The sequence below is a fragment of the Acipenser ruthenus genome, chromosome 5 (assembly GCF_902713425.1).
Source record: "Acipenser ruthenus chromosome 5, fAciRut3.2 maternal haplotype, whole genome shotgun sequence".
NCBI lineage: Eukaryota > Metazoa > Chordata > Actinopteri > Acipenseriformes > Acipenseridae > Acipenser > Acipenser ruthenus.
This window is the reverse complement of record NC_081193.1, coordinates 66,592,621-66,620,103: the sequence shown is the minus strand read 5'-3', so window position 1 is coordinate 66,620,103 and position 27,483 is coordinate 66,592,621. Positions and strand designations below refer to the sequence as shown.

The window sequence follows — 27,483 nt, the reverse complement described above, 5'->3', positions numbered from 1 at the left end:
TAGGTACTCTCATCTCCTCTTTTGGCTTCTCCTATCGCCTTCTCGCTAATGATGCCCAGATCTTCCTGTTTTCCCTCGTCTCCCACATATCCTTCCGCATCTCAGAATGCCACTAGGCTATCACAACTTCAGTGCATTCTCACCACCTCAAACTCAACCTCTTTAAATCTGACCTCCTCTCCCTTCTCTGACCCCTCCACCTCAATATGCCTTGACAATCACTTTCTCTATATCTCCTTCTGCTAAAAACCTAGGTGTTACTCTTGACCCCTCCCTCTCCTTCTCTCAACCCATCTCTTCCCTGACACACACTTGCCACTTCTTTCTTAGCAACATCTACTAAATCCATCTAATTACGTATTCCACTCAACTGTTCCAAGCTTTTGCACAGATTTGACTACTGTAACTCTCTCCTTGCTAGTCTCCCTGCTTTGGCTATCCACCCCCTTCAGCTCATTCAAAATTCTGCTGCTCGTCTTGTGTTCTCCCAACCTCGCTACTCTCACGCTACCCCTCTGCAATACAACCTCCAGTGGCTACTTATCTCTGTCCTCAAGACCCACCTGTTCAGACTGCACTTGTAGATCTCTTGATCTACCCCACCTACTATGCACTGGACTTGCCTGACCTAAGCACCATGTTACTGGATCCTCAGCTAATGCATTATCCTTGCACTATTTCACTACTAATATGTCATTGCAGATATAACTTGTTGTAATCCTAACTTGTTGCATCCTAGTTCATAATGTATTTTAGTAATATTATTTGCACTTACTGTATTTAAATATTATCTTGCACTGTAACCCTGTACTGCCCTGTAATACTTGTAAGTCGCCTCTCAAATAAATAATTAAATAAATATTAAATAAATAATATTCCTCCTAGTAAAAAGAGTGCTTCAGATATATTGGGCTAACAGGCTATTAAATAGCAAGCCTGTAATCAACATTTGCACATCCCTTTATTAAAATGCTAAAAGAAGGACCTCATCATTCTGGAGACAAAAGCATTCAAACACTTTAATAATGGTAGAGGAATTATAATAGACCTACTATCATCACCTTGACAACTAATTCAATGTTTATCCTTCCCAATCATCACCGTAATATCCTCATTTGAATCATATCCTTTCAATTTCAGGGCTTTTATCCTCTGCCAGCAGTTAGCACGACTGTGGCCTCCACTTCATTATTCCCTGATACTGGACTTGCCTTTCACTGCCAATTTGTCATACTGGCTGCATGTTGATAAAAGGGGCCTTTCCTGTAAAGAATTGTTGCCTCACCTGCTGAATAAATCAGGTGACCCAGAAAAGACAACAGCAGTGTGTACAGTAATGAATGCCTCAATAAAATAACCATTATGAGGTGAAACAAGCATGGCATTAGCTAAATGAAAGACAATAAAGATATAATGAGAAATGGGTTGCACTTATATCATGAAGGTAAAACTATAAGAAACTAAGTCAAGTAGACAAAGGTCATCAAAATGATGGGACCTGTTTACATATAACTCTCACAGAGAGAGGCCACCCCTTCCTAACAGATATAAAAAATACCATTACATACTGTACAGTTCTTAACTAGTACACAAAAGAAGGCACAAGCTGAAAGTTTTGCCTGCTTGACTTAGATTCTTATAATTTTACCTAAGTGCATACTCTGCCATACAAATTCACAAAAATAATCAAATTCCTTTGTATTTCCCATATTTTTTCAAACATTTTTAGAAGCAACTTGAGGACCACTATTTGAGACCTTTGAAGTATTTCCACTGGGAAGCCATATACTACTTGTGCTTCCTTGGTGGACAGTAGGTCAATTACTAACATCTGCATTTTTCAGTGAAAAAATGAACCAGTCTGCCCTTGGACCCTCTGATTATTTCCTTGTTATTTGCCAGCCCCAAAACTGCATGGTTAAAAGACAATCATTAAGGTCTTTTGGCACAAGATGGACCACATATTCTGTTTGAACTCTGATCATAACAATTATGAAATTTACCTCAGGAAGAACAAAAAAATAGTTTTCAAAGAGAAAATACATGAAAAGTTTGAAAAGTTCAATCAAAATACATTTTTTACTTCACTCTACTCTTTGGGGGTAATTTGTATTCTCCATGACACTGAAAAACAAAAAATATAATGAAACTAGTTTTAAAACACATTCAAGCTGGGTCACAATTGCCATTATTTTTCACGGCAATGGATATTAAGACTTCAGTTTGTTTCAGCTTCTGTTTTCAGTTTTTTAAAAGGAACAAAATGGCCTCTAACAGTTACAGTGTTTTTGAGCAGATGTGTCCTGACATAAGTCAAAGCATGCACCTGAAAAGAAGAATTTACAGTCCGCGGTCACATGCTGTATTCTTTTTTAGGTCTTAGTCATCCTTGCTACCTCTGCATTTCAGCTCTTTATTGAAATCACTGCTTCTTCAAAGTCGAGTAGAATTTTAAGGAGCTTGAATATTTTCTCAAAGATAATACTGTAATGCAGTGATTTTGCTCTACAGAACTGCTTTCCCCCGACTAGCCCGTTTATAGTGTATTTTCTGCTTAAATTATTTAAATAATGTGAAGTGAACAACGCATTAATTGATATGTCTTAAAACAAAAATGTTTGCTTTAAAACATAAATATATATAGTTCTTTAGTTATTCCACAAATGAGGATGGGTGAATAGCTGATGCACCCACAGAAGGTTGTTTAAAGCTATCCTCTTGAGTGAAACAAACACAGCATTCCATATTCTTCATTAAGTATTCTGTTTCTATAACAACTACGGAATGTATGGAAAAGAAAGTTCAGAGAGTTACTTTCCTTAGATCAAGCTCTGTATCGGCTTATCAACGCAGTGTCAACAGTGTGAGTCGCCCAGTCATTCTGTTGTTATATTTGAATAAATGCAAGATAGATTCCAAAATTAGGTCTTGTGAAAACATAATTCACTGAAGCATTGAATGAGAAATAGTTATTCAATGCTAAAACTCTCAATGTGTGTTTAATAAAATTAATTAAATACATCCTGTTATTAAAAAACAAAATGCAGATTTGTTCCAGATAATCTGTATTGATCTAAACAACATCTAAATACCAATGCTATCTACTGTAGATAATTAAAAAAAAAGGTCAATTTGTGCACCAATGAAACGAAAAGCAACATATCCAACAGTTCAGGTAAGCCTCTTTAGTGTATTTTTGTCATGCAAAATATGTAAAGGACCCAATTGTGGTGAGTTAAACACTCCACGAGCATGTCTGTAGATAGAGACTCACAGTTGACTGCATCTATTCCCAGATGCTATGGAGAACCAGTGGGCACAAGTCTCCCTCGAACCTCATGAAAAAAATTCTGGTAAACTGTCTGCAGCTCTAAAACATTGATGTGGAAACCCCGGGGGTTCCACACACCTTGTGCACCCCGGCCATTCCACACAGTGCCCCGCCCATGTGTCCAGGCTGAAGGAAGAATTGGGTCTGTGACTGATTGGTCTGTTGTAGTCACTCCAAAAGGGAGGGGGACCGTGCTTATAAACCAGACTGGACACGTGTCCATGGTAACAAACTCCATTCTGGTGACACTGCCCAGCGCATTGTTTGCTCAATGTCCTAGTTGTCGCGCGTCAAATCACAACAAATAGGATTCAATCCCATTAATTTTGCGTCGCTCCAGTGTCGCCTGTGGTGTGAAAGATACTTATCAAAAGTATAGGTTCTATTCATTTTGACGAATCGCGTCTGGTGGGTAGCAACCTTAATAAATAACACTATGTAACACAATTTTTGTTCCTGGGTAGTAAGTGTTATTTCCTAATTGCTTATGCCTCAAAAGTATAGAAAATGGCTATTATTCCCCACAAACTTTGCTTTTGTGACCAGGACAGTGATATTTTGAAATTTACCTATTTCCAATGAGAAAACGGGCAAATTTGTGTCTTTTCGTTCACATAAAGTCAGAAAAAAACAACATATACTAAAGTAATACAAAAATGACTACAAAAGATTTAGAAGTGAGTAGTCTTTTTGGTTGGGGTAGTATGGGTTTCTCTCCTCAGCTCCACCTCTGAAATTGTCATCTGGATCTACAATGTCTTCCTCGCTGTCTGACTTGCTGCTCTCTTCTAAAGACGGCTGCTCTCTCTCCGGAGGAGTGGGTACGGGGAGCTCATGGCAGTGTGGCACCGGGGCGATGGATGAAGGAAGGCCCGGATACATGATAGCAGGTGCATTCTTGCCAGTCCGACGTTTGGAAGGGTCCACCATGCAGAAGTAGCAGTTGCTTGAGTGGTCAGTGGGTTCCTGCCAAATTCTTGGGATAGCGAACTTCATGGCTCTCTTTTACCCTCTGTACTATCCTACAAAAATACATTTATTTCACCCATGAATACCATCCTACAAAAATACATTTATTTCACCCATGACTAATGTGTAAGAGATTCTCGCAACATTTTTCATATATGATATATATTTTCAATAACATTGAAAATTGTAAAACATTTTAAAATTAAAAACTTTTACAATTTTAAAAATTAACAAATTTTATAACATAAAATTCCGAGCAACAATTGTCCATCTTACCTTCCAGAGTTTTTTTGCAGTGCTCGCAGGTGAAATGAGGTGCCCAGGGTTTGTCTTGATCCCCGACAGGCATGCCGAAATATGCCTTGTAGGCCTCACACATCTTAGCAGATGCTTCCACGGATTACTTTTTCGCTCTTGTCTTGATAAATTGGCCGCAGACATAGCAAAATGAGTCTGCCGGATGCTTGCAGCCTCTTGATGCCATCTCAGAAAAATGCAGATATGTATCCACTTAGGCAGCTGGAACTAAACTGAACTGGTGGGCTTAAGGCCCCTGTATTTATACTACTATTTATATTACTGGAAAGTTCTAGAAGTTACTCCAAGTTTACTCAGCACTGAATCTATCTGGAATGTTCTGGAAAATAGATAAATTTCAATATATCACTGTCCTGGTCACAAAAGCAAAGTTTGTGGGGAATAATAGCCATTTTCTATACTTTTGAGGCATAAGCAATTAGGAAATAACACTTACTACCCAGGAACAAAAAATAATAAAAAATAAATTGTTACACGGTGTAATTAGATATAAAAACTAAATCCAGATGTTTAGAAAAAGGTCTGACAAAGAACAGGGAACATGAAATAGCTTTGAGGTTAAAGCAAAAAACCTGTTTTCAGCGCCAGTGTTCCGGAAGCGTCTGTAAAAGTAATTTTTTTCAATTCCGAATACCTTCGAAATTTCGTCATGTATCTTAGATGTCTCCTACAATATTTTCAACATAATCCCATTTGTTTTCATTAATTTTATTCACATCATTAGTGAACTGAGTTATGCTGCAAACAGCACTGACCTATGTTCAAATATGGCTCAAGTTATAATTTAAATGAATTTGGTGGTCTCAGTTTAGCCCCATGTGGAATCCACACCAAAATCAAAGCACAACTGGCAGTCTCTTGAGAAAACCCAGGACTACATTTACAAGGTGTTCTGGTCAGGACTGAGGTGCACTGTAGCCAGTGCCATTATCTTTTATGAGTTTAACATCCCAAGAATCAAAATATAACAGAGCAAAAAATACAAACCTGTGTCTAAAGCATCAAAAAATGTATTATGTCGAAAGATGGGCAGGGAGGAATTTGTCACTGGTTCTTGCGTGGATGTGTGGTGCTGGGATGTGTAACAGGAGATGAGTTGCTAGGCAACCAAGTGAGCTGTTAGGCTCACCCGGCGCTGAACTGATCAGGAGGTCTGGATTGGCTGGGGGGCGTGCCCGGGGAGGCTGCGCACAGCTCAAGGTGACTGTACTGCCACGCTACATCGAGGAGGAAAACTACTACAGTACTCCTCAACTGCAAGACGGTGCCTGGGAAAGCTCCGCTCAGCCAGGTCTGTCGCAACGACCTGGAGTCGCTGGGAGGCCGGGACTTCAGGAACAACAGCAGTAAGTTAGTTTCGGGATGTTGGTCCCAAATGGTATAGAGAATATTTCGTAGTGTAGGTTCTTGGAGTGGGACGTCTTTTTTAATGATGCTAGTGCTCATCGTGTGTGGTAAACTTTTATTTTTAGCTTTGTTTTAGTTTGTTTTCTTTATTAAATATAACACTAGGGCTACCATTGCTGGTACCCTAGTGGCAGCACATGTGTGTGTGTGTGTGTGTTTGTGTTAAATAAATCTGTGCACCTGTCTGGCGTGTTAACACCCAGTGCTCTGTGTCTGATTATTCAGTGATGACCCACACACATAACACATACCGTTATAGGTATGTACAGTACAATGCAGGAGACAGCAATGTTAAGTATACAGTTTCTTCTCTAAAAGCAAGTGGTCATTTTTAAGTGATTTCTTGCCCAGAGCAAAACACCTGTCTATGAATGTGTTGTCCATTACACGACTCATTCATTGTAATCTACAATATATACAAGTTGAATCTCCCTCCCTATTGTTTCAATCAAAATGGGCACATAGAAATTTCACAGTAGGGTGATAGCAGGTGTCCGGTAGGCACATTCTTATATATCTAACTGCATAAACTACTGAAGTGGTGGTATTCATTAAGGATCCATCATGTATCTCTCTCCAGAACATTGCTTAAACATCTCGCAGGCTGCCTATGGTGGCCTTACATCCTACTGATTGTAATATGGCAGAAGCTTCAACCTTATAAGAGATCATGCAATGGCGAAAAAAGGAATTATATTTTCATCTTTCTTAAGCAAAAATGAATGTATTTCTAATGGAAAGTGTATTGGTTTACAAAAGGAGAATATTAAGATAAATGTAACTATAACATTTCACCAAGGTCTTTTAAGACTTGCTTTGAAGTATAAGAACTTTAATAACATGTCTACAGTTTCAGGTAAAAAGAAGACCCAATTAATTTGAATATTAACTTTGAGAATTAGTACATAATTACAAAATGCATTACATTTTGTGTAAACATAAGTAATGTAAATGTGACTTAAATGTGCACAAAACAGGACTTGCATTAGAAGTTCGAAGCATACTTTTAGTTTAAAAATAATACAAATTAGTACATTTGATTTAATACCCTTACTCATTACTAAACTCCTACACAACATTTTGAAAAGCAGGCCCTCAATGCCATGAGCCAGTCAAAAGGATAGGGAAAACATTTAATTTCTGCAACTCCTGTCATAAATCTATACATATGTTTTCAGCCATACATGTATTTAAAAGAATGAAGTAGGTTTTATTTAATAAGCTATTCTTCACACAAATATTATAACAGAAACATACTCATAGTAATAACTCTAGTAGTAGTAGCCAGCATTTAGTAGCCAGCATTTATGTAAACCATAAACACATCAAGCCAGAGGGAAAAAAAAAAAAAGAAAAAGAAAAAAACATAAAAGAAAAAGCAGCCCTTTAATAGTAGCCCAGGAATTTCAAAAGGCCAGAAATGGATAGTGTATCTATCCTGGGCACTGAAAGGGTTAAAACAAAACAAAACAAAAAAACAACCCAAAAACCCACACCACCAGAGGGAAGTCACTCCGTTTATGACTAGTGGCCACAGGGTTATAGGCTATGTCTATGGTTCTCGTGTACAGCATAGAGCACTGCAGCCCGCCATGGATTGCCACTTTAGAAGAAGCTTGTTTTGAGTTTGATGGTAGGTGCTGCTTGCACAGTGGTCTGGGCCAGTCTTGCAGCTGCCTTGGCCTTGCTGCTGGCTTGGCTGGCTCGGATTGCAGTCTCCAGCCGGGACTTCAGCTCCGGGGCAGCCCCTATCACTGTCTTGAAAGCGCTGGGGTAGAGAGGCCCGATGCGCATCAGATCCTGCAGTGCAAACTCATGGAGGCCCTTGGAAGCAGGTGGGGCTGAAGTGAAAGTATTCTCATCCAGAAGATAGGAGATAAGTGTTGTAACAAGGAGAGCGAGGAGCTGGACTCCTATTGAAAGGATAAAGAAAGCAATGTTACTTTAACTAAGAAGTTGCCAATATTATCAACCTTAAACGATGGGTCCTAAACTTTCCATTTTTAACCAAATAAACCTAGCAAGAAACAAAACAACAATTTACAAGCATTTTTTCCCCCTTTCATAAAAAACTCAATGGGCGAAATTCTCAAAACGACTTACTATCTTATCAGAATAAAGTAACAAAAACAAAACAAATCACACAAGCAGTTTGAAGTTGTTTATTAGTTTTATAATGTTTTTTTTTCATTTTTGAAGAAAATGAGCAAAGGATTTGGAGTAAACCACTTGAATCTAGCCCAATCTCTTATACTGTCCATCATGTAGATGTAACAGATGCTACCTTTTGTTTCATCCTTGCTGTGTGGATCAATAGAGAGACATTGATTGTGCCCGGGAAACCATTACATTCAAAATAAATATTGTGCACATGCAAAAAAAAATAAAATAAATAATAATAATAATAATATAAAAGAAGAAGAAAGAACCGTCAAAACAACACCAGAAGTGGCTCCTTGTTTGAGTTGTCCATGCTCTACAAGTAGAGGTAATGGTAAACCAAGTTACCTCTATCCACACAAGCAGTGCTTTCAACCTATCAGTGGTTTGGTTAACATTGTGGTGACCAATCAAATCACAATATGTAACAAAAACAGGGTAGAGAAAGAGACCACTTCAAGACCCAGCTTTGTCCAAGAGACTTGGCTCAACTGCTCATTTCAGTTACATGGTTGTCTCTGATTTGGACTTTGAAATCCTGCATCAGGGAAGGGACATACAGTTCACAAACTGACACATTGCTGCATTCATTTTAAACTTGGCTTTGTCTTTTTCGGAGCTGGAAATGAAAATGTAAATTTTACTAGTTAAAACGTAGATGTTAAGTTCCCTTGAAATGGACAAATAAACACTATTGAACAGCTGAATCACATGTCTGCTAAGAAATAAATAATAATAATAATAATAATAATAATAATAACAACAGTAGGTGCTACCAATGGCTACCAAATACACCTTTAATGTAGAGGGGGATTTCCCCTCATCAAATAGGTCCTGTAAAAATTGCAGTATAACTGCCATGGGACAGTTTGTGGGGTCAAAACCCTTAGGCAGGCACCATGTCTGAAAAACACTCCACTTGTACCCATACTGGCATACTCTGGCATTCTGCAAGGTGTCAATGACCCTATTAGATAACCCCAGACAGCTCAAATGTTGCTGTTTAGGGGCCAGACCCAGAGACGCAGGTTTGACAGGTTGGCATGCCACAATGTCCCCCATGCCTGACTCAGCAGGTTGTGGTTTTTTGGCAAGCTCCACAGCTGGCCGCTCAGGAACTGTATCAGAGCTTGAAACTACAGTCTCCTGGGCCAGTAAGGGGCTACCAATAGCACTCTGGCCCAGTATTGCCTGATCCTTTCCAGGCACAGAGGGAGCATGGCATACAGAAGCTGCTTCGGCCACTGGTGTACCCAGGCATCCATTGCCAGGATGTCCACTGCTCCTGTTATGGAGAACCAGAGGGAGCAGTGGGTTGATTCCTGGGAGACAAGGAGGTGTATCTGTGCTCTCCCAAGTTGTTGTCAAATGAGGTGCACCCCCTCTGGGTGAAGCCTCCATTCTGAGGGACTGAGGATTGAGAGGAGGTCCGCCACCCAGTTTGTCACCCCAGGCAGATGTACTGCTCGCTGTGAGAGGAGGTGATCATGCGACTACAGCTTGCGGGCTACCCAATGGAGACTGGGGGACCTGAGGCCGTCCTGGTGGTTTATATAAGCCACCACGGTAGTGCACGTGTCTCCCTTGAACCTCCAGTAAAAAAATCTTCAAGGTTAGAAATACTGCCTGCAGCTCCAAAATATTTATATGGAGACCCTTCATACACCTTGCGCTCCCCTACCATTCCACAGAGCACCCACACGGCGCATCCATTTTTATATATTTATTTATTTTGGTGCCTAAGGGATGCGAGTGCAGTCAGTGCGGCCGAACACAACTGTACTCTTGTTAACGTATGAGCAGTGTATGGTTGATCTGCACTGGCGGTAATATTTTCATGAATCAGCTGTGTGAGAGCTGGCATTTAGTGTTTCAACCAGTTAGCACAATGTGATGGCAGTTGCTTATTGTTTTAACCTATCAGCACCAAGCATTGTCCTGCAATGGTGTTTACTTTATATTTTAACTTACAATAGTTATATAAATATATCTATCAATAAACAAGCCATAATATAACATTATGTACATGTTATTGTTTGTTTAGCACTTCCTTTTAATAAGCTGCATGTTGGAATTATAGGTAATGCATAGCATTGTGCAGATATGCCACTGGAACTGGTTCTGCCATTTGGTGTTACTTGTGTTTGTACTTAATAAATGCTCATTTAGTAAATATTCTATATTTTATGTTGAAACACCTGTCCAATTTTGTGGGTTTACTATTAAAAAAACCGTAACTTGAAAAATAAAAAAAATTCACCTCACTACACTCGGCAGTTCTTCTTTAAAAGTTAGACACCCCTGGAAGGGGACACAAATCCCAGACAGACAATGCATGTCTGTCCTCTGAAGGCAATTTGGCCTTGCAAGAAACACATGCATGAAACCAAGGCATGGCACAGCAGGGCTCTGTGCTATGTAGCAGTGCACACAGTAATAACAATAAACAGTGTCAGTACACATAGTAGTGCACACAGTAGACAATACAGACAGTCAGTGCAGACAGCAGATAGTGTCAATGCGCCCAGTATATAGATATATATATAGTGGCTGTGTTAGTGCACACAATAGACAGTATCAGGTACCTGTGCACACAGTAGACAGTGTCAATGGACACAGTAGACAGTGTCAGTGCCACTCGGTACCGATACCGGTATCCTGGGGAATAAGTAGACCGGGGAAAAAGTGGATCGCCATTTAGAATTTAAAGGGGAGGTTCCATTGTTTCTAAGGTTTACGCCTATCAGTACTACGTCTGGGGAATTAGTAGATCGAGCCCAGGGAATAAGTTGATCGGATATATTAACTAAAAATAAATAATTTAAAATCAAGTTTGTAAGTGTCATTTATATGTCTGTTTGTTTAACAAACGTTATAGCAACTCAAAATATTTTTGTTACATATTTAATGTGTAAGCAGTACTGTAAGGATAGGTATGCGAACGATTATCAAAAAGTTAAAGCACGATTTTCAGTCATGGACAAAATTGAGCTCCATGCTGCGGTTACTAACTTAGGCCGCGATGCACAGCAATCACTGATGCACTTGTATTATTATTTATTATGGGCTTTGTTCTTTCATTGCAATACTACAATAATATTGTATGTCATTAGAATATATTACTAAAACATTTTAATTTCGATTAAAGACTGACAACATTTTGACATGTAAAACCTTTAATATACAGATCGTAATCTTTGCGATCATATATCAACTACATCTGATTAACAACGACATTTTTACAGGCAGAAAAAAGCTGACAAGCGTTTAACACTAGGCCTAGTATTAAGGAGAGACATAAGTTACAGTATAACTGAACACTTTGCATCGCACACATATTTTACAGACCGAAAATAAATAAATAAAAAAGAAAGTGGTGTGTGAACAGATTTCCATACGATCTGGCAAATAAAATGACCAGATAGAAAGTGTTGATTCATGTAGTTAACCTCCCCTTTTATCAAACTGCTGCCGCGCCATCCTTTTGCCTTACTGCGCTTGCACAATCCACTTTTTCCCGTCTACTAATTCCCTACGACACCGGTACTCGGGGGAACTCGATACCAACACTCGGCACCGAGACATGGTGCACTCGGTACCAACACTTGGTATCGAACGGTAACCTCGGTCCCGGTATTGGTACTGGGAGCGACAGTGTCGCACTTATGGTTAGTGGTGTGTTAACAGGGATGCCCACCTGTAAAAACAGCCACTGGCTAACCTTCCAGTCAGTACAGACACGAGACTGGACGCAGCCTGCTTGTAAACAAGCCTTTGTAAAGGTGTGCTGATAGCTACACTAATACAGCATCAAGCTGCTAAAGTAGGCAAGCCCACAGTAGCTGCTCGGTTTCGTTTCAATCCTTACTGCGTAAGAAAAAAAGAAGCACAATATTAATATATTACAATAATATACAATATAATTACACACAACCGGGGAACGCAAACCGAACATGGTTGAACACATTTTTTTAAACTCTGGCGGAGTAGAAAAACAGAAAGCACAAGCCGACTTGCTAAGGTCCCAGGAAGGACAGCACTTGAGCCGCAGGCTTCACGCAGAGCAATAGGCCGCGGTGGGACTTTACCAGCACTTGGCTGTAATACAAGAAAAGCTAGAAATAAACAATTTTTACTTCAGCGATTCAATATATTAATTTAGCATTTCAAAGCAAAGCTAAAAAATGTGAAAAAAAGGTAATTAGAAAGATGATTTATTAACGCTCTCTGATGTATTTCAGGCTCAGCTGAAAAGGAAAATGGCATCACTGTCAGTGTGCGTAGCTCCTATATTGCTCTCGGGGGCAGAGCAGCAGCCACGTCACACTGCTTTGGTATAATGTATTCAGGTTCGGGGGTTACAGGGGAAACACCCATTTTGTAATGGTTAGTATTCCCTACTTGAAAGGGAACCATACATTTTCTGTGTCAGACAGCGCAGGCAGCAATGCTGCTAATGTAACAGGCAATAGCACTGTAAAAGTTAAATAGGGCGAGTCACCCTGACCAAATCCGCTGGTACTGGACCAGAGATGGTACTGTTTAACATTGGTTACTTTTAATTACCTGCACGGTGCCTGAGCACTAGTACAGTACTGTACGGTATAATTTGTATGGTACATACGGCACTAAACACGGCATGGTGCAGTGCACGCAGCACAGTGTCAATGATGCAGTACACTGTGTACGGAGCACATGGTGCAATGTACCTAGTACTGTAGACATGGTACGGTGCACATGGTACGGTACACACAGCATGGTACTCACGGTACAGTAACCTCGTTCGCTGCATTGTACGTATACTGAGTTGAGAACGGAGGTAGGTCTGTGACCTACAGTTACCGAAGAAGCAATATATAGGGATGCCCACCTATATAGCTTCTGGCTAGCCAATAGAGCCCTAAGACTAGAGGAAGTCTGCTGTTAGAGCCCTCACAGTCTTCACCATCATTATGCAAGCAGAACTGATGTGGCAACGAGACACTGTGGGAGAAGCATGCGTCTCGGTCCAACGCAGAACTGCTGAACCCAGCAGCTGCGCTCGTATTTTTGTGAAAAAAAACAGACAAATACACAAGAGAAGCTTCACGCACCAGCACAAGGCTGCTGTGGGACTAACGAAAACCACAGCTGAGTGCACAATATGTGTAAGTAGTAATTACTATAAGCACGTACAATAATCACATTAATTAGTGTAACTACACAAGCGAATAAGCAGATATAAGTAATGGCACTTATCTGTTAGTAGATCTCTCCCGCTTTCAGGTTGGATGAAAGGAAAAATGATGACGATGTCTGTGTCTGCAGTCCTTTTATACCCTCGGGGGCGGGTGCGACTGCGTCACAGGCTACGACGTGCAGCTTTGACATATATTATTCAGGTTATCAGGGTCTTTAGGTTAAACACCCATGAGGTAATGGTTACATTTTGTACTTGATAGGGAACTTTGCTGACATTGCTGTTGGTCAGCGACGAACCAGCATACACGAGCAGTTTCCTACAATAAATACAATGAATCTCTTTATTTTAAAACAGACTATTCAGTTCAGTGTGTAAAACTAAACAAGAATGCATGCACCTGAACTGTAGTCGCACACTTATACACACACCACAAGGGATCATTGTGGAAAGAATATAGAGAAGGTCAGCATTTCAATTTGTATTGAACTTGTATTGAATAATATTAGGGAATCAGAATAGATTTTGTGTTTGTTGAAACCTGTTGTTTTTACCTGATTGTACATTAAACTACTGTAGCTTTACAATCTACTCTCTCTTACTGGAAACCATTAATTTTATTTTTCATACATTTATTTTAGCCAGTTATTGTATTCTTTAACACATAACTGTTACCTAATAATACTAGTGAGTCATAGTCTGTTAATTGATTGTCAAGTGGTTGTTAGCACTTATAGCTCTTAACATGGATGTATGCAGATATGTGTACTGAGCTACGTGTACAGTACCTGTCTCTTTGGAGGCTGATTTGTTATGAGAAAAACAATACCACATATCAATTACTGGATCATTCCACGATATTTGTCTGCAACAATGTAATGCTGTGGCATTTAAAATAAAATAAAAAAATCACTGATGGAAGAACAGACTTATAATACGCAATGAATCAATTACATTGGCACAAAAAAAGTTTTTTCACCACCACTTCCCACCTTCTTTCTTGTCATTAACCAGTCAGCTGTTTACCCTACCTACTGACCTGCTCTGTGCTTGCTCTGTCAGACATCTCTTGGGATTTATTAGACAGCAAAGGGTGTTGCAGGTGGAACCCTTATACCTGTTGCACAGGGAGTGAATCTGCAGTGTGGTCAAATGTTTTTTTTAAGGACGATTAAGTCCATAATAAGAGATTTAATTTTTGGTATATCTGAGAGGTGCCTGAAATACATTTTCCATTGGGTTTTATCCATAGACTTCAACACACCCACTGTTAAAATGCTACAGTTCAACTTCGATCTCCGCAAAAAGTCAAACTGCACAGCAGTTATTTTTGCTTATAGACACTGTACACAGTTCTGAGGCTAGGAAAACAAGAAATATCTTTCTGTAAAGACAGTGCCGTCTATTTAATTGATCTGAACAGTGGGGGATCCAAATATTTGCCATTTTACATTTAAAGACAAAAATACACTTAGGAGACTCACTTATGATTTAAACAAGAGTGGTGTTTAGATTTGCTACAGTTCAGATAAATACTACTGACCCCAGGAAATCAAAGTGTGGATTGGTATGGCCAGAAGTTAAAACAAGTGAAAATGGTTAATTTTTAGTTGAGAACACCAGTAATGGAACTTAATTGGGGAAATCATAGGATTAAAGTTATGTACCAAATATACATTCATATAATTTGGTCTCCATAACCCAGAAACATTAATGTCATATGGTCTTAATATGACAGCATACCAGGAGGCCAAATTGAAGGGTACAAGAGGAGATTTTACACAAGGGTTTTCCCAACCCTGAAAATATGAATAAGAAGTCGGCATCTAAAGTTTATGAGATATAAGCACAGATTAAAATGACATGTAAATTCACCTCATACAGTATGATGCTCAATTACCAGAAAGAGGATAACAACAAATCCCTTATTGTATAAAAGAGATGCATATGCATAAGGAGATATACATCCTTCATTGTCTGGTACTTGCTTTTCTGTTTTTTTTTTTTTTTTAATGTAGTCAATGTTTTACAGATGCAAGCCTAACTTACTGTTTTGTTCCTCTCCCATGGCAACCAGTGTTTCGAGGACTTTGATTCCCTCCTGCACAGCTAGCAGCTCAGTATTGCTGTTGGGTTTGCTACGCTCCACAGCTTTCAGCTTCTCCACTACCAGAGGGGCTAGCGAGTGGATGTACGGAGTCGACAGGGCCCGGTTGGAGTGTTGCAACACAGAAAGTAAAAGCTGGTAACATTTGGCCTGCACCTAATGAAAAGGACACAAAGATACACAGGAATTTGACAAAAACCAAACCAAACCAAAATATAATAGAAAAACAATAAGTGCAGCTTTCTGAGTAGTTTGTTGGGGAGGATACATGACCATTGCTCAGTGATTTGCAGTGAAGTTTCACCCAGAGAGAGAGAGAGAGAGAGAGAGAGAGAGAGAGAGAGAGAGAGAGAGAGAGAGAGAGAGAGAGGGATTTGCAACAGATATATACTGTATATTATAGATAGGGCTTCTGTTTTTCTTGTTTTATTAATTTAATTTTCTGGTGCTTATTTTTTAGCTATTTGAGTTTTATGTAAATGTTTTTGTTTTCTTTTTTTTTTTTTGGGGGGGGGGGGAGGCTTTCGCTTTTTATATACAGTATGAAATTATTGTTTTTGGTTACTTTCCAAAATGCTTGGGCATTTTTTTCTGTCACAATAGTAGTAACTCGACAGAACTTGCACACCTAGTTGCACCCTCTTTCCTTTGCTGTCATGAAATATGGTCCTTATGGTCACGGGCACATTCTTCTTGGTTTTTTGTGTCGGGATTTTTTTACATTTCATCACGATTGGCAATTCTGTTTTAAATTCTCACTATCTAACTGTAATATAGCTATAAATTCCATGAACAAGCCTTCTACTGTAATTGTAATCTCGTTTTGAATCAAGCGGAGTCTCCAATAGAAATGTAGAATGTGCTGCCACTCAGTAGTTTGGGTCGGTTTAAAGTATTCAGAATGAATCAATGATAGATAAGAGTCAGGAAGGAGGGACATTTCCTTACTGCATGGAAAGGTTGTTTAAGTCAACGTGAATTGATTAACCATTTCCAGTGCTTTTCCAGTGTTTATTGGCCTGTGATGGGGGAAAAAAGGAATCTAAGCTGTAGTCCTACCTCCCAACCAGGAAGGACACTTGGTAAGCTTGGTAGTGTGCTTTCCCAAAGATGGCCAAACTTGATGGTGGGGCGAAACTGGAAGTTGGCCACCTTGGAGAAAGGGCGTAGCTGCAATGAGGCTAAACAAATCCATTGTGATCAGCTGGGGGCTGCACAGCGAATGGACAGAGTGTGGCTTCACGCTGATCATGGGGAGGAGTTTGGCTCTACAAAGGGGGTGCAGCTACATAAGCATGGCCCCGTACGCTGGCAGTGACATAATGCATTGGAGTGCTGTGTGTTTATTTACTTTCATTACAGAGGACTGACAGCGGAGCTGCAGCACCAGAGCCATCACAACCCCTGCACTTTCCTGGCAGCACAACACAGCACAGCACATCCAGCACCAGAGCCAGCACCACAAACCCCTTGAACACCACAGTTTCGTACACGGAGGGAAAAGGAAGCACAGTTTTGTGCTGGATTACATGTTGTGTGTGTATTTATTATTTCAGGACTGTACCCCTTTTTCACCCTGATACCACTGATGATAGAGGGGTGAATTATTGTAATTATTATTTCCAGTGTAAATATAAAAAATACGGGTTTTGAAACCACAGTCACTGCTTGGACATTCACTCTTTCACCCATCACTCACCATCCTTGTCACATGGCTATACATTGATTTCATTTTTTTTTTGTATCAGGAGTGTTTTAACCGTTTTTAATCAATTAAAACCGAAAATCAGAAGCCCTAATTATAGAATAGCTCATGGGGTCAGCTGCATTGAAAAAATGATCAGTCATACAGTATGTACACCTTGTCATGGCTTATTTCTTAAAAGATATATCCTCATTTCTTTATATTCAGGAGCACAGTCAGATAAAGGAAATGCCTGTGGTAAAAATGTGGTTGCCTATATATATATATATATATATATTTTTAAAGAAAACCTTTAGTTCAATTATTGAGATTCTCTAAAATATACTCATGGATCTTTTTATTACCAGTGAAATCGCAAGCTAGGGACTTTTGAACTACATTACTAATTACATAACATGGCTCAGCTAGGACAATATGCTTGCATTTTGTATTTCCAATTTACTAAGTGATAACATGCGACCATTAAACACATTAAGTCCAGTATGTCTAAGTATGTAGAGAATGTGAAATAAATCTGTTTTATATTATTTCCTTGCAATGCAGCAGTCTAATTTCTCTTGGGAAGTTTCAGTAAATGTTTTATGTGCAGAAAAAATTCCCTAACTTCAGACAAACGTCAAACAAAGACTAGATCACCATTAAGACCCCTGTCTGTCAGTGCCTTTCAGTTAGGTTTGTTTACAATTGGTTTGCTGGAGCGGAACTATCTTTGCAATAAGGCACTACAGGGTGACCACATACAGATGCCTTGGGCGTTGGGCACCATGAAGGGTTTTACTGCATTTATAATCCAAAACAATAAATCATATTTAGGGCATTTTTTGAGTGTTTTTTATTAAATATTACACCAATAAAGTAGTCCCATTTATAACTTTGAACTACACACTAAGTTAAGCCTAGTAAATTAATTTAACAGAAACATGCAAAAGAAAGTACATCTTTATTTTTGATATTGTGTACATTGCCACTGAAAAGATACACCAGGGAATGGAATTGAGATGGCACTGAGTTATTTTTTTCCTCTCAGTGCAAAACACTGTTTGAGCAGAACAGACGGGAAGAATAAAATTAATTTCAACGACGTCTTAGATTTCAGTCATTTTTAAATTTGTAAATCTATACAGTAAAGTCTTAACCTCAGTGCGTTTCAGACACTTAAAGAAATAGTCTAGTGCAGTGAACATACCCATGGGTCACTGGAGTTCAAGGCGTTTCTGAACCTGTTCATACAGCCGTTCTGTAAGGAAGTAACACCAACTATCTCTGCACCAGCGGACAGCAAGAAGAGAGTGATCGCCGTCAGCATGCTCACTTCATCCATCTTGGGCTTGGTTTCGTCTGGAGAGAAGAAACTGGTTATCAAACTCATTTTATTCAAGCTGAACATACAATTTAAAAATGATTAAGGATACCAATTATCAACCAAGGTGGATTAACAAGATCTGGAACAAAAACATTTTGTTATAAAAGTCCACATTTGCATACATGTATTGTATTGCTTTGAAACCAATCTCAAAATATAACCTCAGCAAAAGAAAATTGTTTGCACTTTATTTTATTTAGAAGTATTTACACAGCACAACTGATTGAGAACTCCCAGTTGGCAAAAGCAAATACCGTATTCATTTCAAACTTTTTGAACAATTTTTTGCTTCTCAAAAATAGCCTGCATCTTAAATTCAAGTACAAGTACAAGTAGTGATGCGTGTATTAAAAATCAGCAAGAAAATACGTGACTACCGAGTACACAAATAGCAACGTGATTTACTGCCAAGAAAAGACGAACCAAACGTTACTGTCGATCTCGAATCATACATGACATACAGGCAGCCATTTTCAAAGAAGCATCATTAGCTTCCTGGGGAATTCAAAGAGCTTTTACAATTTCAGCGTTTCTAACAAACAGTACCAGCTTGGACAGATCGGACTCCTGTATTTTCGACATGCCAAGCAATACCACAGTTCACAAATTGGGAGAAAAACAGGTGTGAGTAATCACAACTGGAAATGAGAAGCAGCACATAACTGTAATGCTCTGTGTGATAGCAGATGGCCGCAAACTGCCTCCAAATGCGGAATTGAGGTTGTATCTTTGTAAATGCATATTTATTCTATATTTTATTTTTTCCTCAAATTGAGGGTGGGAAATTTGGGCTACGTCTTAAATTCTTACATTGGAGAATGTCTCAGGCTCCTTTCATTTTTTTTAGCTCTGGTGACAAGTTACTTTATCCATTTTTCTGGTGAAAAAAACAAAACAAAACCGAAGCATGAATACTGTATGTACTCAGACATGTCAACTCCTAAGTGTTCACACAAGTGAGATCCCTGCTGAAAAACCTTGGGATTGATGAAAAACCTTAACCTATCACTAGATTTTGTTTTGGGGGGGAGGGGGGGGGAAGTGCTGGTGACGGAACGGATCAGTTTTAATAAAATCTTCAGTTAGTGTGTGAATGTAATTATTATTATCGGTCAAAATTATTAAAACAGAGAAGTGTCATTTTACAGAAATACGAAACCAGTGTGTGGCGCTCCCTGTCACTTTGACTAAAATTAAGGTGAAAAAAAGAGATAGACATACCATCAATTTCCAATTGTTCTGCTATTTCTTACCATATGACATCTTTCTTTTTATTGTCTTTATAATCACTGACATTGGCATCATAAAGAACATTATATTTTTTAACTTTAATAATTAAATTCTCATTGATCTCCATTTCTCTTATTTCAGTGGTAATTTCTGCGTGAACGAGACAGTGACACCTTCGATTCTACTTGAGTAATGACGTGTTGTGTACAGAAACATAGAAGGCTTGCGCAGACAAACCGTCAATTTGAGACAACAAGGCAATTCTGTCTTTGGAGTAAGGGGGAGTTTGCGTAGCAGTTACAGGAATACAGAATGGTAATGTACACCTCTTCATGATGACCCGCCCCCTGCACTCCCCCAAAATGAAACAATACGCTTGGACAGTTGTATTGGATTTACCTCTGTATCATGTATAAAGGGTTTTGCAGCCTCACAAACAATAACAAACTGAACATGCATAAATGTGAGAATCCACTGCACGGCCGTGAGACTCTTAAAGTTGTGAAAAACCGAGTTTCACGGGTAAACCTTGAGACTTGACATCCATGTTTACTGGACATACAGTTGTATAACAAATATTTAAATTTAGCGCTCTATATACCAGAACAGTCATGTGACCTCAAAATGGCAGCCATATAGGTTATACAACCTTCTCATAACCTACACTTTTGGTATAACCAAGCAGTTGGTTTGCCTTTTTAATTGCTTTCCCACACTATGTGGTTGTTGACAGCAATGAGTCTATTACAACACCAGGTATTTTTCTTGGTGGACCTGTTTTAACATCCATCTGTCTAAATCCTTTCTAGAGTTGCTGAAAATGTGTTGCCCACTACCATCAGCTTTGTGGTGAATGAAAATTATCATCATCTGACCTAGGTAATTACTGTAGAAAAGAAACTGCAAGGGTCCTTGCACCAATCCCTGTAGCAGTGCATGGCCCAAACTAGAAGTTTCTCCTCTTACAAGTACTCTCTGATAACTACCTGGCTGTGAATACTCCAAGACAGAGGCCAGAGTGCTTCGTATGAGAGCCGTCCACTCCTTATGGGTTTTATCCACCTTGGCCAATGGGGAGGTTATTATGGTTTTGATGCCCTGCAGAGCAGCGGAGACAGGAGGGGGGACCTGATTGTCTGCTGTCTTTTCCGCGGTTTCTTTTAGCACGCCAGTGATCAGGAAAAGAATTGTGGGTAGGATGGTCATGCTTCCTGCAGAAACAAACAAAATAATAGATTGAAATGTTCAAACTGAAACCAATAGTAGATATACAGTACCTACAGCTGTAATAGGTTTATAGACTTTTTTTTTTTTTTTTTTTTAATTTAGTTGTTACCAATTATTACAGGCAAGCCCGCAGGCGCCCGGCCAGACTACAGTAACCCAGGTTTTAAAAGGGTTCATTATTACAAATTCAAAAAAGCCCAACTTCTCCTTGCTTTGACATGCAGGACTTAAGGCACTGGATTGCAACACGTTACCATCTGGGGAGCACAGCGATGGCAGGTCGGCTAAGATGGTGACAGTTGCTGCCACCAGCCTAGCGCTCTCCTCTGGCAGTCGCTGTGGTTTGTAGGGCATGTGGCTGGGAGAGTCCATGACCTTGGTGTTAAGCTGTGGGAGGTGTCGAACCAGGATGAATACAAGCAGCTCCATGGCAGCGAATACCAGGGACTTCCCAGGAACAAGGCCTCCAGTATCCCCTCCCTCCCCAAGCATACACGCAGCATCCTTCTCACTAGCATCCTCTTTACCTGGGAGAAAGGATGGGAAAAACAGAACATTTCTTCTTACCTTCATGGTGCAAATACAGAAAGATATTGATGGTCACGGTCACAAATATACAGTAGTACTGAACTACCCCTGCATATGTTTGGTGCTTACGTGTCACCTTACACAAATGAATTTTGTTTAAACTGTTTCATCAATTAAGTAACCAGACTCTCCCTTTGAAATATGCATCTCAAAACCTATATGCATCAATTGGTGTAATTCGGCAATTGACCCCAGTTGTAATAATGAAAACAGCTTCAGGACATATAAGCTGAGGGTCTGGAACACACAGTGGAAAAGCAGGAGTGTTGTAGGAGCAGCACCTACAAGTAGTGAGAGGGTCACAGTCAAAAGGGCTGTGATCTGAGAAAATAGCTAAGAAAAGGAAGGCTGTAAAAAGCCTTAAACATATATGTGTGTTCAGGCTATAGGGCCAATGTCAAGTACTGACAAGAATATATATAAAAAAAGAAAGAGACAGAGAAGCTTTGCTTGTCATCACTATGAAGCCAATATTTGGGTGAACTTTACTTATTTACTGTTTGAGAAAATATAAGTGCACAGAAGCCATTGTTGATTTGGTACAAATAACTGAACAGCTAAACCCAAGATAATCTGGTATTAACAACAGGGAGTATATCTTCTGTTTGCACACATGTAGACTATTCTTTACTCACACTTGGCACGTCTTTGCTCTTGTAGTTCATCCTGTGCAGCTCGTATGGTCTCCCACACAACACCGGTTACCTGAAGCTGCACAGAGGGAGGGTCGCGGGTAAGGAGCAAACGGTGAAGAACATTCAGGAGTTCCACACCAAGCAGCTGGGGGAAAAAAAAAATCATTCACATTTGCTGGTTTACTGTAAAGACATTATTGACTTTTTCCTTTAAAGCAATGCTCCAGTTTGCCTATTGCTACGTTTCATATACTGTATGGTTGAGCATTCTTCTCTGGAGAGGCACTAGAAGGTTGCTTGTCACTACAGACAGAACAACAATATGCATTTCATTTATTTTATGAATTTAATACAAACAAAACCAGATGTGTGATGCTTGTATGGATGCATAAGACAGACAGGCAGCTCCTTTACACATTCAATAACTTTTGGTAAAGAATGGCTTACCCAAGTTAACCAAGAGGTTCTTTAGAATCAGATATATGTAGATCACCAGTTTTAAACTCAGCCAAAATATCAATACTCTTCCCTTATTTATTACTACAACTACACATCTGGAAAGCTGCTGTACTTTGTTAAGTCTATTATCTGACACCCCCTCTCGGTCTTGTTTGCTTGATTCTGATCACTGTACCCTGAATTTACCATAAAGACTGTGGCTTGCACGAAGACTGGAATATAAATACAGTGTGGTCTTTCAGGGGTTTTTGAACTTTAAAATGGGAGGGAAAGAAAACAAAACACAAAACAAATAAATGACTGAGTAATATATAAGTATTCACCCCCTACCAATAATGTCACATTTTGTTGAATTACAAGTAATTTATGGAGTTTTTCAAACAGACTTTTTTGTATTCAAAGCTGTAATAGTTAAACTGAACACTGTTATATGAGGAGGAGGTTAAATGTCAGTAAAACTTGCTAAGAAAATGTACAAAATGAAATTTACTTGTTGCATAAGTATTCAGCCCCTTAAGTCAGTACTTGGTAGAAGCACCTTTTGCAGCAATTACTGCTATGAGTCTTTTTGGATCGGTCTCTACTAGCTTTGCACAGTAGGATGGTGACATTTTTGCCCATTCTTCATGGGAAAATTGCTCCAATTCTGATAAGTTTGTTGGGATATCGTCGATGGACTGCAATCTTCAAATCTTGCCATAAATTTGAGATTGGATTTAAGTCAGGACTTTGACTGGGCCAATCAAGAACATTCTCTTCTTGTTCAACCACTCTAGTGTGGCTTTGGCTTTGTGCTTCGGGTCATTGTCCTGCTGAAATGTGAATTTCCTCCCCTGTTTCAGAGTCTTGGCTGACTCAAACAGGTTTTCCTCAAGGATTCACCTGTACTTTGCACCATCCATTCTCCCCTCTATCCTGACAAGCTCCCCAGTCCCTGCTGAAGAGAAGCATTCCCATAACATGGTGCTGCCAGGGATGGTGTTTATTGGGTGATGTGCAGTGTTGGGCTTTGCCATACGTAACGCTTGAAATTTAGACCGAAAAGTTCAATTTTTGTCTCGTCTGACCACAAAACCTTTTTCCACATGCCTGCAGTATCATCTACATGCTTTTTCGCAAACTCCATACGTGCTTTAAGATGAGGCTTTTTGAGTAATGGCTTCTTTCTTGCCACCCGTCCATACAGGCCAGCTTTGTGTAGGGACCGGCTTATTGTTGATGTGTGAACACTGACTCCCATCTCAGACACAGAACTATGCAGATCTCTCAAGGTCATTGTTGGCTTCAGAGTGACACCCTAAACCCATTTCCTGCTTGCCTGGCTGCTCAGTTTAGGAGGGTGACCTGATCTGGGTAGTATGATGCATCTTCCACTTCTTAATGATGGACTTCACTGTGCTGAGAGGGATAATCAGCGCCTTTGAAATTTTCTTGTACCCTTCTCCTGCTCTGTGCGCCTCTACCACTTTATCCCTGACTTGTTTCGAAAGCTCCTTGGTCTTCATGGTTGTTTTGTTGGATCACTATGTGAGTTGCAGCTTGAAAGTCTTTATATACCTGAGGGAAATTATCTAGTTAAACCACTTTGAGTACACACAGGCTGAAACCATTTCACTAATTTTGAGACCTTTCAAACAAATCATCTGCACCTGAGCCGATTTAGGGCTGCAGTAGCAAAGGGGTTGAATACTTATGCAACTGAGATTAAACTGTTTTTCTCTGTAAATCTTACTTATTTATATTCTATAAGCATTTTTTAACTTTATCAATGTGGATTAGTTTGTGTAGATTCTACATGTAAAGTCTAATTTGAAAGCGTTGTGGAGTATGCTCAGGTGCCAACAAAATGTGAAAACTTTGCAGGGCAGTGAATACTTCTGCAAACCACTGTATGTACCGGTAGCTGGTAAAAAATATGTTTTTCAATATTGCATCTCTTGCGAAACCAAACAAAAATACACTAATGTTGCTTGTGTTATCTTCACTTGTATCACACATCTTTGCTTATTATATTTAACTACATAAAACCACAATGTAAAGGATTAATTTGCAACATGTAACTAGTAGGCACATGTTTGTATCAAGGTATTACTACAACTAACTATGATATATACAAAATTTATTATCATTAACAATCTAAAAAGTTTGTTTATCTTGAATATCATGCCATAAGACATGAATTGGCCTACCAGTTCTTCAGCTTTTGTATTTATCCTCTCGGTAGCCAAGTCATTTTTTTCCACTCATATAATTGTAATGAATACAGTAGAACCTATCCTAACTGATCCTGTAAGATACAGTCTGCTAAGAAATAAATACTACAATACCCTCTATTAACCAATTGACTTTTGGCATGTGTCATTTACATTAGAGAATCCTCAACAGCAGCACCACAGCTAACTCTTTTAAAATATATTTGCAGCGACAATAATTAGCACTTGTTGGAAATAAAAATGGTAAATGACAGAACACTTGCTAAGCCTGACTGTTCTCTTCACTTCTTCCTCAAGACAACAGTGTTGTTCCCTGTTGAGTTACTTTTTATTGCCCCAGCTAATACACAAAACCATTACATCTCTCTTGTAAATGATAATCACCATGTCTCTAAGGCACACAGGATGGACACATCTCTGACTATTTGTTTGTGTATGTTCATTTCAATATATTACCATACTATTTTTAACTGGTTATTGGAAATATTGTAATGCACCATTTCTGTTTTGCCAATTGATCAGCAGGTAGGGAAAGAAAAGGAGGATACCAAGTCTGAAGGCAACAAGCACTAAAAATCTGTCACAAGATGGAAAAGTGCTTGCTGGTCTCAAGGGTCAGCCATCATTATTTCTCCAGAAGCAATTACAGTGACCATTCGGGGATTGGAGAATTTAGTTTCCTCTTCCCAAATCTTTCATAAAGAAGTGCCCATTTAGAGCCTTATTCACATGACCACTGTTGCGGTCAAAGTCCCTAGCTACTTTCATCCGAGGGATATATAACCCTGCAAATGAAATATGAAGGCTGAATCTCAAATGGGAGGTGTAGAATATATAAATACCACAACAAGAAGAAAGCCTCTGCAGGTGTTAAGTTGCCGTACCTGGTCCTCTGCGATGTGGGTTCTGACACAAGGGGAGTCCAGTAAGGTACGAAGGGCCTGCAGACAGGCTGCAACATGTTCAATAGGTTCCTCTGGTCTAGGAAAACACAGGAACTCAATACTGACACCTAAAAGGAAGACAGGTACAATGTGTTAATTGTATAATATTTCCTAAATTATTTTACATGTATTTTGACCTGAACACAAATATAATAAAGTAATAAATACACCTTTGACAACATCACATATCACACAATATTTTGTTATACCACTCATGTGACTAAATTTCTGTGAGTTACTGTATTTTTATGTTACGCCATGAAAAGTTTTAGTGAACGGATGTTTTTTTTTCACTGTGACAGACTGCAGAGCAAATACATTCTATTGCTATTTTTATGATCGAATACACAACTTAATAAACAACTACACTATTAAACTTTACATTACCGTGTCACTGGTAACAAATAATGCTTACATAATACCAGAATTCAAGTGATATGTAAAAAAAAATTAAAAACAGCACTGCTTTAATAAGCAGCTCTTTATTAACAGGAACTATAGTAGAAGTGCAGTATGTATAAAGCCCAGCGGTGGCATAATTTCCAAACAGCAATTAACCTATTACGGTAACTACCAAATTAATTTCTTTGAAAAAAATCAGGACACAAGCTGTATTTATGTAATTTGATTCATTACATTTAGACGTATCTTTTGTGGTTAACAAAATTATGTTTCGTATATAATCATAACAATGTAGTTAAAGAGAAAATGTAAATAACAGGTAGATGCCAGTTACAAATCCTCCAAAAATTACAAATTAGCCTGTCATCAAACCAAGACAATGGGACTTAATGGGTTAAAGACAACACAATAAAGTACAGTTCACACTCAATCAATAAATCTTCACTGCACAGCTATAAAATAAAAATTAATGTTTACATTAAATAACAAATCATATTACATACCTCCCAGTCCTTGTATGTTCTGCTACATGAAGATTTATAAATAATGTAGTACAGAGTAAATATTAAATCAGGGAATATCATGAACTAAAAGAAGTTTAAAATACAAAACATATACTAATATATATATTAGGCTAACTTCACTATAATGAACCCTTCTTATAACGCTCCCAGGAGCAAGAACCACATTTTTCATTGCAAATTAGCTCTATTAGAACGATCACGTACAGGATCGACCCGGATACAATGATCTCAGTACTGACTGACACTGAACTTTCTCCAGTGTCAAGTGTTTTATTCTCTCAGTGAAAACAAAGACCATGGTTGACTAATTCAAAGATAACGCTAATTCAAAAGATGACCTATTGTAGTAGGAATCATGCATGACGAATGCAATCGTTGTCTGTCTGTCATTTTCACACAAACTGCAACCAGGCAACGGACGTGAGGAGCAATCAACGCTGGAAAGTTTTTTTTAAAAGAAAGGACATATAATTACTGTATTCAGTATGTATGTGTACACTATTTCCTCTGTCATTTCTTTTCATTTCTTGTCATTATTTTCTTTTAAACATACCTGTAGCAGGGCGATTGCCCTGTACAGGGGGAAATTATATGTGGAAATAGGTTTGTTTTGTGTGCTTTTTGGAGTTGTTATGTTTGACCAAATGATTGTTTACAGAGGGGCGCTCGATTGAGACGAGCTGCCTGCTAGGTTTGGTTGAGAGGAAGGGTAGCGAGAGATT

At 39.0% G+C, this 27,483-nt stretch overlaps 1 protein-coding gene across 7 annotated transcripts in view; it reads right to left on the bottom strand.

Annotated features, from left to right (window-relative positions):
• Window positions 1-6,840: 6,840 nt before the first annotated feature.
• The window catches only part of LOC117402816 (HEAT repeat-containing protein 5B-like), a 77,791-nt gene continuing 57,148 nt past the window's right edge, over window positions 6,841-27,483 (bottom strand). For all 7 annotated transcript variants that reach the window (XM_059024393.1, XM_059024398.1, XM_034004310.3 and 4 more), the window contains exons 30-36: window positions 25,776-25,903; window positions 22,220-22,364; window positions 21,251-21,523; window positions 20,756-20,980; window positions 18,363-18,514; window positions 15,414-15,627; window positions 6,841-7,938 (exon numbers count right to left, since the gene is read on the bottom strand). In XM_059024393.1, the coding sequence (XP_058880376.1) occupies window positions 7,631-7,938; window positions 15,414-15,627; window positions 18,363-18,514; window positions 20,756-20,980; window positions 21,251-21,523; window positions 22,220-22,364; window positions 25,776-25,903 (1,445 nt within the window). In that variant the 3' untranslated portion in view covers window positions 6,841-7,630. The remainder of the gene's footprint in view (window positions 7,939-15,413; window positions 15,628-18,362; window positions 18,515-20,755; window positions 20,981-21,250; window positions 21,524-22,219; window positions 22,365-25,775; window positions 25,904-27,483) is intronic.